The sequence below is a fragment of the Piliocolobus tephrosceles genome, chromosome 9 (assembly GCF_002776525.5).
Source record: "Piliocolobus tephrosceles isolate RC106 chromosome 9, ASM277652v3, whole genome shotgun sequence".
NCBI classification, from domain to species: Eukaryota; Metazoa; Chordata; class Mammalia; order Primates; family Cercopithecidae; genus Piliocolobus; species Piliocolobus tephrosceles.
The window spans coordinates 36,029,187-36,040,665 of record NC_045442.1 but is presented as its reverse complement, the minus strand read 5'-3'; the positions used below and the strand labels follow the sequence as shown (position 1 = coordinate 36,040,665).

Here is an 11,479-nt window from a genome sequence, read left to right as displayed (position 1 = left end):
GCCTCTGCCGATATTCTTAATCTTGACTTTTATCTTTTTAAACATATTAAGGATTTTATTGTGAACATTTTAAAGTCTGTATATTTTATTGTTTGGAGCCCCTACAGATCTGTTTTAATTTTCAGTTGTTTCTCTTTGTTTTTATTCCTGTCATCTTGTTTCTTTGTGTACCTGGTTGTTTTTCATTGTCAAATACTGCCTATCAGAAATCGTAGAGCTGTATGAAGGCCTAAGATGTTATTGTAAATCCTGTCTGGAGGAAGAAGATTTCTTTTGGCAAGCACCTAGGGCACTAACAATCCAGTATCACTTTAATTTCAGGTGTTGAGGTGAAGCTTGGTGTATTTCCAAGGTGTGGTAGTGAGTGCTTCAGGTCTTAACCCAAAGCATAGATGATATACGAGGGTCCCTTACCCCTGATCAGTCACTGGATTATAGTTTTTGTCTCTCTAGCTCCACAAGGCTCTTATAACAAGGCTCTGATTCTACCTCTCAAGCTCATAGCCACCTCTTTCCAAATCGGCAAGTGCTCTAGGGGAAAATAAGCTGCAGTGCTGGGCTCCACTTCCTCCCATGGATTTCCTTTCTTTCCCAGAACTTCACTCTTAAATTCTTTGTGGTCTTGTTAAAATCTCCAGTACCTTAAAGAGATCTAAAAATATTTTATCCAGTGTTTATAGTCATTCTCAGTAGAAGGGTTAGTCCGAGTGTCCAGAATACCTAGTCCACCATTACAAAAATTGAAAGTCATCCCCCTTTTTTCTGCTAACTTTATATTTCTGTTCACAGATCGAGGCAATGACAACTGGCTGATTAAATATGACTGTCCAATGGATAGTTCTAGCTCTCGGGTAAGAGGCTGAGATAAATCTTAAAGAGAATGAAGAGTATTTGTGTAATACAGAAACACATAAAATGGTCAGAGATGTAGGTCATATAAATTCAGAAGAATTGGAGGGTGCGTACGTTTAAAATTAATAGGTTAATATTTGGTATAGTTTTACTCAATATGTGTTTCAAGGACGTCCTACTGACACATGTTAATAGGAATAGCATGAAGAAAGGGTCAAGTAGATTTGAAACATATTACGTACTCTGTTCCTTTCTTTGAGCTTCATATTGCACAGTACCATAGGAAAGGGCTCAGAAGTACTACATTAAACAAACCTATTTAAATTTGATTTCTACCCTTTTTAAACCATGCCACTTTTCTCACAATAGACTGCAAGTCCACAGAACATAAGTTTAGAAAAAGCTGCTCCTGGCCGGGTGCGGTGGCTCAAGCCTGTAATCCCAGCACTTTGGGAGGCCGAGACGGGCAGATCACGAGGTCAGGAGATCGAGACCATCCTGGCTAACTCGGTGAAACCCCGTCTCTACTAAAAAAATACAAAAAACTAGCCGGGCGAGGTGGCGGGCACCTGTAGTCCCAGCTACTCGGGAGGCTGAGGCAGGAGAATGGCATAAACCCGGGAGGCGGAGCTTGCAGTGAGCTGAGATCCGGCCACTGCACTCCAGCCTGGGCGACAGAGCGAGACTTCGTCTCAAAAAAAAAAAAAAAGAAAAAGCTGCTCCTGCAACTTTCTTTCCTTTCTCATTCCTTTCATCCTCCACCACACTTCTCTACCACTGTTCAGTCTGCATGTTTTACAAAATTAGCAGAAGGCTACCTGGGGAAGAGTGAGATTGGTTTTATTTCCTTTTTTTTTTTTTTTTTTTTTAAGAAAGAGGGTTGGCCGGGCATGGTGACTCACGCCTGTAATCCCAGCACTTTGGGAGGCTGAGGTAGGAGGATCACCTGAGGTCAGGAGTTCAGCCTGGCCAACGTGGTGAAACCCCATCTCTACTAAAAATAGAAAAATTAGCCAGGCATGGTGGCGGGAGTTTGTATTCCTAGTTCTGAGGCACGAGAATGACTTGAACTCGGGAGGTGGAGGTTGCAGTGAGCCAAGATGACGCCATTGCATTCCAGCCTGGATGACAGAGCAAGACTCTGTCTCAAAAATTATAAAAAAAAAAAAAAAAGAGACAGGGTCTTGCTCTGTTGCCCAGGCTGAAGTACAGTAGTGCTATCCTAGCTCACAGCAGCCTTGGACTCCTGAGCTCAAAGCAGTCCTCTCACCTCAGCCTCCTGAGTAACTGGGACTACAGACACAAAGTTTGTTAATTTTTTGTAGAGATGAGGTCTTGCTATGTTGCCCAGGGTGGGGTTTTTATTCCTTATAACTTTTTTACTTTCTGTAATAGTGGCTCTCAAATTTTGTGCCCGAATCTTCTGAAGAGTTATTTAAAACAGTACATAGATTCTTCAGGCCTTTCCCTTAGAAACTGATTCATCAGGTCTGGTGTAAAACTCAGGATTCTGCACATTTAATAAGGCATGTCAGGGGATTCAGATTCAGGCATCCTGGAACCATAGTTCTTGTTCCTATGATGGCACCCATGAGCCTGAAGCATGGAGCCACATAGTGTTGTCTCTGACATGAGCTGTCACAGGTGACATGCCCACTCTTTTTACATTCAGCTCTTGTCCTTTCCCTTTTCATGCACCACTGAAGCAGGAAAACAGACTCCCTTGTGCAGGAGCAGCCAGCTGTTATCTTCTGGGGCTCTGTTTTCTCGCTGGAAAATGTAGTTGTCACCAGTGAAGTAACATCTGAGTCAAGGTCCACACAAAAGGACCTTGGCCAACTGATACGGATTTTATTTCTTCTGTTCTGCTTTCGGGATTCTCATTTTCTTTCCCTAGGAGGAATGACTTATAGTTATCTTTATTATTGTCATTATCCTTCTTACCAAGGACTGTAGCAACTCCTGGGGAGGTGTACCTTTTCTAAGATAAGAACAGGACTCTTGAGCCTTGAACAAGAGCTAGGTCAGAGGCGCCAAAATGTGCTAAGTTCAGATAACAACATGGAAGTCAGTTCAGAGAGTAGCTCAAGATAAGTTCAATAAGGATTGTTCTCTTGAGGGAGTCGGGATGAGTTGCTTTGCTACTACTTGGAAGGGCCTGAGGGAGATGGGATTCCTCAGTCATTAGTCTTTCCTTGCTCTTCAGGACACAGACTGGGTGGTGGTGAAGGAGCCTGTTATCAAGGTGGCTGCCATAGACAATGGGCTGGCCTTCCCACTGAAGCATCCTGACTCCTGGAGGGCATGTAAGTCTCGAGACAATGGTGATCTGGCTCTTCCCTTGCTCAGTCTATTTTCTCGCTGTGCAGCGGAGATGATAATGTCTCTATCATAGGATTATTCTAAAAATTAATGAAATAATGCAGTTCAGGCACTTTAACACAATGGCTGGCATGTGGCAACTATTTCATAATATAAGCTGTTTTTCTAATTTTTGTCTTCTATGATTCCCATTACAAGCATAAAGGTGATTAGAAATCAGAAACATAAAGATGAGTTTTCTCATTGTCTCTTTGCATTCTTCTCGTTCTTTCTGAGGACTCTCTTTTTTTTTTTGGAAATGGAGTTTCGCTCTTGTTGCCCAGGCTGCAATGATACGATCTGGGCTCACTGCAGCCTCTACCTCACGGGTTCAAGCGATTCTCCTGCCTCAATCTCCTGAGTAGCTGGGATTACAGGCATGCACCACCACACCCAGCTAATTTTGTATTTTTAGTAGAGATGGGGTTTCACCATGTTGGCCAGGCTGGTCTCGAACTCCTGACTTCAGGTGATCCACCTGCCTCAGCCTCCCAAAATGCTTGGATTACAGGTGTGAGCCACTGCGCCTGGCTGAGGGCTATTTATTTTTTATTTTTTTATTTTTTTTGAGATGGAGTCTTGCTCTGTTGCCCAGGCTGGAGTGCAGTGGTGTGATCTCAGCTCACTGCAACCTCCGCCTCCTGGGTTCACACCATTCTCCTGCCTCAGCCTCCCAAGTAGCTGGGACTATAGGCTCCCACCACCATGCCCAGCTAATTTTTGTATTTTTAGTAGAGACAGGGTTTCATGTGTCAGCCAAGATGATCTCAATCTCCTGACCTTGTGATCTGCCTGCCTCGGCCTCCCAAAGTGCTGGGATTACAGGCATGAGCCACCACGCCCAGCCCTTTAAAATTTTTTTAATTTGTTATTTTATTGTTTTAGTGTATATTTCCTGAAATACCTTTTTTTTTTTCTGTTACCTGAGGACTATCTTTCCATAATTTATTCTATTTATGTCTCTAAATATAAGCTGCCTGTCAGTATTTGTCTTCCTTGTTACATCTCCTACCCTGTTGAAACTGAGAAGCTTTTGGAAAGGAGGAGAAATAAACCTAGGGAGTCAGTAGCCCCTTTTGCAGCATTGGTCTTCCTTTTCAGAAGGACCATCTCAGCGTCTCAATAGCAAGTAGTTGCTTCTAGACCTTGCATCTTGGAAAGTCATGTAACGTTTGAGAAAGAGCTCTGAGATTAGGCAGTCCTGGGTTTGAACCCTGGTTCCTCTACTGATTAGCTAGGTAACCTTTACAATTAAGAGCACTTGTAAGTTTTTGTTTCTGTTGTATATCAGGGAAGAGGGGTTCTCCTTTAGAAAGTGCCTTGACCGGTGAAGGACACAGATGAGCAGGGACTTTTCCAACAGCAGCTTTGCCTGTGGCTTTTCCTCTTTTCAGATCCTTTTTACTGGGCCTGGTTGCCCCAGGCGAAAGTCCCATTTTCTCAGGAGATAAAAGATCTGATCCTTCCAAAGATATCGGACCCTAACTTCGTCAAGGACTTGGAAGAGGACCTTTATGAACTCTTCAAGGTTAGCCCTGGGAACCTCAGCCCTGTTATCATGTGGAAGAAGGAATTTTTAATGGTTTTTTAAATTGGTCCTGACACAAGCCAAGAGGAAATGGCTAACACCTTTCTGACTTGAGTTAGCCAACAAATAGCAAGATTTCCACATGTGGACAGCAGGACCTGGTTTGGATGGGTTTGAGAGAAATGGGCAGGGGTGATAAATCACACTGATGTGTCTCTCCTGTGCATCATGTGGCTGCAATGTATCTGCAGGGCTTTCATTTTAATATGGAGCACTGCAGCCTAGAGTTTGAGATGCAGAGGAAGATACTGACTTGTTTTCTGTTTCCTCATCTGTAAAGCAGGGAGTTCTTGTGGGAGTAGTTGACTTCACCAAGCTGCAGAAGCCTTATGCAGGTTTTCCTTATTAGAAAGTCTCTAATTAGGGGAAAAAATAGGTTCCTGTGAGGCATTCACACAGGTTCCATCTCCTTCTGGTCTTCTTTTGCAGAAAGATCCTGGTTTCGACAGGGGCCAGTTCCATAAGCAGATTGCTGTCATGCGGGGCCAGGTAAGCCTGGGACATCCTCCCAGTATCTTTTTGGTGTCTCTCTGGAAGGGTTGTATCCTCAGGTTGAGCAAATGTTTGAAGCTTGTGTTTTACACCCTTTTTTTTTTTTTTTTTTTAAAGACCGAGTCTTACTCTGTCACCCAGGCTGAAGTGCAGTAGCATGATCTCCACTCACTGCAACCTCTGCCTCCCAGGTTAAAGCAATTCTTGTGCCTCAGCTTCCCAAGTAGCTAAGATTACAGGCACATGTCACAACGCCCGGCTAATTTTTGCATTTTTAGTAGAGACAGGGTTTTACCATTGTTGGCCAGGCTGGTCTTGAACTCCTGACCTCAAGTGATGCACCTTCCTCAGCCTGCCGAAGCGCTGGGATTACAGGCATGAGGCATTGTGCCCAGCCATGTTTTATATCTTTTTTCAGTCTGTTCCATATATTATTTATGGCTCTACCCTAACACCTAGGAGAGGAAAGGTGGCCCTCCCAATTCTCCCACCTCTTCCCTTGTATCTAGTGCTTGATGAAGCACTTAATGTGTGCTTATCTCTGCTAGTTGCTAGGTAATTCATTGGTAGTTAAACTAATGCTCCCTGTCCTCAAGTTGCTCAAGGCAGGCTCTATGTTTTGGTGGTTAAGATCTGGGCCCTGGAGCCAAACTGCTTCACTACTTGGAAGCTCTGTGGCCTGGGGCAAAAGCCTCTGTTTTCTTGTTCATAAAACAGAATAGTAATAATATATTGCACAGTTGGCTGGAGGATTTCACGAGATAATGCTTATCAAGCGTTTAGTTAAAAGAGTACTGGGCACATGAAGCACTCAGATATTGATTATGGTTATAATGTTGTTACAGGTACAAGTTACATTATTCCTTCTCCTTCCACTTCACCTTAAAGGGAGCTAAGGAAACCAAGGGGATTGTTGATCTTCCAAAGCATAGTAAAGAAATGCTTAAAAAATGGTTTGAAAACTCTGTAGGGTACTGGTATTATGCTTATCACTTTGAAGTCTTCTTAAAGAGAGCTGGGATGGCCTAGTGGTTAAGGGTACAAATTGGTCAGAGTGCCTGGGTTTTTGAAGCCTGGCTCTGCCATTTACTACCTGTGAGATTTTGGGCAAGTTACTTAAATCTCTCCTTCCCTTAGTTTCCTCGTGTCTAATGTGGGATCAATAATAGTAGCTGAGACCAGGCACGGTGGCTCACACCTGTAATCCCAGCACTTTGAGAGGCTGAGGTAGGCAGATCACTTGAGCTAAGGAGTTGGAGACCAGCCTGGACAACATGGTGAAACCCCATCTCTACAAAAAATACAAAAATTAGCCGTGTGTGGTGGCGCACGCCTGTAATCCTAGCTACTTATGAGGCTAAGGTGGGAGTATCGCTTGAACCTGGGAGGTCTAGGATGCAGTGAACTGAGATGGCACCACTGCAGTCCAGTCTGGGGGACAGAGTGAGAACCTGTCTCAAGATAATAATAATAATAATGGTACCTGCCTTATAGAATTATTATGAGATAAATGATTTGAAACAGAGTAGTACCTGGCATATTGAAATACTCAATTTGTAGTATTAATAGCTGTTAGGATTATGATTTTTGTATACAGAAAATTCAGCTTCTCCCGTCTTTAAAGAGCAAGAGGATCTTCTCAGCCTTAATTCTGCATTTACTTCTTCCTGCCACTTATCTAAAGACCTCTGATGACAGCACCTCCTGGGCTTGCTGAGCCCGTTTTTCCCTGGAAGTAGGTTGGACAGAGGGTTTTTTTTTTTTTTTTTTTTGGAGACAGTCTTGCTCTGTCACCTAGGCTGGAGTGCAGTGTTACAATCTTGGCTCACTGCAGCCTTCACTTCCCAGGTTCAAGTGATTCTCCTGCCTCAGCCTCCCAAGTAGCTGGGATTACAGGTGCATGGTATCACACCTGGCTAATTTTTGTATTTTTAGTAGAGATGGGGTTTCACCGTGTTGGCCAGGCTGGTCTCAAACTCCTGACCTCAGGTGATCTGCCCGCCTTGGCCTCCCAAAGTGCTGGGATTACAGGAGTGAGCCACTGAGCCCGACCCGGACAGAGGTTTTAAGAACTACAATTATTGTAGCTGTCTGAATACCAGTAACATAGTATTCCTACATTTCCCAAGTAATGTAAGGGACCAATTAGGCTGGCAGAATTTTTGGAAACATTAAAAGCCACATGATAGACTCTGATATTATGGAACTCAGCATAAAGAAATAAACTGGCTTCTCCAGTTGATATAGGCCGTGCCTCTTTCCATATTGCAGTGTCTTGTCTAATTTCTTCCCGGCTCAGTCCTTTGCCAACCCTTCTCCCATTACTCAGATAGGGCCATTATTCAGGGTGATAGGGGAGGCTGGGGTAGTGCAGTTTTATTTCTCTCCATCTTGTGCTCCTAATGTCTTCAGAGGAGCTTTTGGCATCTTGTAACCTACAGCGCCTACTACCTTAGGGTGACCATCCAGCTCCTTCCAACATGCACGTGGCCAGTATATCACTCACGTGCTTACTTGTCTACAATTCACACATCAAAGCAAAATGGTCCTCTGCACTATAGAAATCTGACAAAGCACAGAGAAAAGAGGTCATAACCCTGTCTACATAGCTGAGCCATTATCACAGGATGGGCTGCAGTACAAGGGCCCTGAGATGTAGGAAAAGAGTGAAGAGGCCCCACAGGGACACAGTCAGGTGATAGAAGTTGTTACTCAAAGGCTTCTCACCAGGAGTTAAAGAATCTAGGCTCTGACACAGATGTATATTTTGCTAACAGCAATTCCAGGCTCAGTATTGTGACCGCGGAGCCACAGGGACCCCATGCACATTCCGTTGCCTTACCCGATGGCTTGTGACACGGAGAGAACTGATTAAAACCGTTTGATAAACTCCTGCCTTGTCTAGTCCTGTGTTCGCTGTGAACGCTGTAGAGGCAGGTTGGCCAGTCTGTACCTGGACTTTGAATAAATCTTCTGTATCCTCAAAAAAAAAAAAAAAAAAAAAAGAATCTAGGGTCTGAGAGAAAGCCTCTTTAACATTTTCTTTTTCTTTTCTTTTTTTAAAAGACAGGGTCATGCTCTGTCACCCAGGCTGGAGTGCAGTGGCCCAATAGTAGTCAATTGCAACTTTGGACTCTTAGGTTCAAGAAGTCCTCCCCACTCAGCCTGGGACCACAGGCATGCACCACCATTTCTGCGTAATTTTTTTGTTGCCCAGGCTGGAATGCAGTGGCGCCATCTCGGCTCACTGCAACCTCCGACTCCTGGGTTCATGCCATTCTCCTGCCTCAGCCTCCTGAGTAGCTGGGACTACAGGTGCCCACCGCCACGCCTGGCTAATTTTTTGTATTTTTAGTGGAGATGGGCTTTCACAGTGTTAGCTTGTTAGCTGGGGTGGTCTCGATTTCCTGACCTCGTGATCCACCCACGTCTGCCTCCTAAAGTGCTGGGATTACAGGTGTGAGCCACTGCGCCCGACCTTGGGTAATTTTTTTTTTAAGAGATGGGGTCTTGCAATGTTGTCCAGGCTGGTCTCAAACTCCTGGCTTCAAGTGATCCTCCTGCCTTGGCCTCCCAAGGTGCTGAGATTATAGGCATGAGCTACCACGTCCAGCCCAACATTTTCAAAGATAGTATTTATTCTTTAGTAATATGTGACTGCTATAATTTTTCTCCAACTTTTAAAAATAATTTTTCTTTTTTAATTTTTTTTTTTTTTTTTGAGATGGAGTCTTGCTCTGTCGCCCAGGCTAGGGTACAGTGGCGTGATCTCGGCTCACTGCAAGCTCTGCCTCCTGGGCTCACGCCATTCTCCTGCCTCCGCCTCCCGAGTAAGTGGTACTACAGGCGCCCGCCACCACGCCCGGCTAATTTTTTGTATTTTTAGTAGAGACGGGGTTTCATCGTGTTTGCCAGGGTGGTCTCGATCTCCTGACCTCGTGATCCACCCGCTTCGGCCTCCCAAAGTGCTGGGATTACAGGCATGAGCCACCGCGACTGGCCTCTTTTTTAATTCTTTATTCTCCTTTCTTTTTAGTCCCGGTTCCAGGCTTATCTTCAGCTTTTTAATTGGGAAATTTTCGAACCTCAGTAAAGTTGAAAGAATGGAACCTTCTGGATTCTTCAGTTGTTGTATTTAGCCAGATTTATCTCATGTGTCTATGTATTATCCACTGGTATATCTGAATAATGTCTGTTTAATTTCTCTCTCTCCCTAGATAGATTTTCTTTTTTGCCAAATCTTTTGAAAATTAAGTAGTAGACAATTTGACATGTTTGCCCCAGATACTCCAGCAATCTCCTTTCAGTTCTTCACCCTGATATTGTGCTTAAGACTATTTGGAACAGTGTAGGATGCTGGCAAGTACCAAAACCATTAAGTAAAAAAGAAATTTGTTACTGATAGGGTAACAAATGACCCCTGTTGCAGGTGTATCTCTGTCCCTTTATAAGCAGCAGTTGTGTAAGAGGATATCTGTGGCTTGAGGGCTGTGTGTCTGTGTGATTTCAGGGTGCAGCTTAGCTTACCCACCCATGGTCTGTGACCTCACCATGAAATCTACTATCTTTTAAAGAAGATAGGGCTAGGCATGGTGGCTCATGCCTGTAATCCCAGCACTTTGGGAGGCCGAGGCGGGTGGATCACCTGAGGTTGCAAGTTTGAGACCAGCCTGACCAACATGGACAAACCCCATCTCTACTAAAAATACAAAATTAGCTGGGTGTGGTGGTGCATGCCTGTAATCCCAGCTACTCGGAAGGCTGAGGCAGGCTGAGGCAGGAGAATCGCTTGAACCTGGGAGGTGAAGGTTACTGTGAGCTGAGATTGCGCCATTGCACTCCAGCCTGGGCAACAAGAGTGAAACTCCGTCTCAGGAAAAAAAAGAGATAGAGAGAGAAGATAGAACACCTTCAGCTTTTGTATTCTCTTACCAGAGAAGATAAATGATGGTGATACTAATTTTGACAAAGAGGAGAAACTGTGTCCTCATGGACACATAACTGAAATACCTGTAAAATACTGACAAAAGATGGTGAGGACTGGACTCAGTGGCTCACGCCTGTTATCCCAACACTTTGGGAGGCTGAGGTGGGAGAATCATTTGAGGCCAGAAGTTGGAGGGTGCAGTGAGCTATGAATGTGTCACTGTACTGCAGCTTGGGCGACAGAGTGAGACCTTGTCTCAGAAAAGAAAGAAAAAAAATTAGGGGAAACTGGGCAAATGCTATATAGGAACTCTCTGTACTATCTGCAACTTTTCTCTAAAATTATTCCAAGGTAAAACATTTATTTAAAAAAAAAAGATGATGAAGAGATAGTGGTGGAAGGAGAATCCAAATGAAATGTTGGCTTTTTACTTCTTTTTTTTTTTTTGAGACGGAGTCTTGCTCATTCGCTTAGACTGGAGTGCAGTGGCGCAATCTCAGCTCATTGCAACCTCCACCTCCCGGGTTCAAGTGATTCTCCCGCCTCAGCCTCCCCAGTAGCTGGGATTACAGGCAACTGCCATCATGCGCAGCTAATTTTTGTATTGTAGAGACAGGGTTTCACCATATTGGCCGGGCTGGTCTCAAACTCCTGACCTCAAGTGACCCACCCACCTCGGCCTCCCAAAGTGCTGGGATTACAGGCGTGAGCCACCACACCCAGCTGGCTTTTTACATTTTACATTTATATCATCTTTGTAGGAAAATCATAAAATAGGGATGAACAACAATAAATAATTAAAAACACCTATAGTTTCTTGATACCCAGAGATGACCACTGCCAACTGCCAGACTTTTTTCTACACTATAGGTAGATAGGAAGACAGAATTTTAGAAAGTAAAAGGGGTTACAATCTTACACGGGTTCCTTTTCTGCTTTCCTTTGCATCTAACACAACATTGTGATTACTTCTATGCCAGTACATTTACATATATATCTGATAGTTCCCTGGTTAAATTTCTAGATATTTTAGGATAATTGTTTCTTATCCCTTAAATTATTAACTAATTTAATTTACATCTTTTCACTGTTATAAACAATATTATATTTTTTTGAAACTAAATGTTTTATGCATATCCATTAGTGTTTCTTAAAAATGGAATTGCCAAGTCAGAGGGTCTGTTTTATTTTATTTTTTGAGACGGGGTCTTGCTCTGTTGCCCAGGCTGGAGTACAGTGGCATGATCTCAGCTCACTGC

At 43.7% G+C, this 11,479-nt stretch overlaps 1 protein-coding gene across 1 annotated transcript in view; it reads left to right on the top strand.

Annotated features, from left to right (window-relative positions):
- PI4K2A (phosphatidylinositol 4-kinase type 2 alpha) overlaps window positions 1-11,479 on the top strand; it is a 37,411-nt gene that overhangs the window by 22,913 nt on the left and 3,019 nt on the right. The window contains exons 3-6 of the mRNA XM_026446549.1: window positions 693-851; window positions 3,059-3,158; window positions 4,608-4,741; window positions 5,231-5,290. Of these exons, the coding sequence (XP_026302334.1) occupies window positions 693-851; window positions 3,059-3,158; window positions 4,608-4,741; window positions 5,231-5,290 (453 nt within the window). The remainder of the gene's footprint in view (window positions 1-692; window positions 852-3,058; window positions 3,159-4,607; window positions 4,742-5,230; window positions 5,291-11,479) is intronic.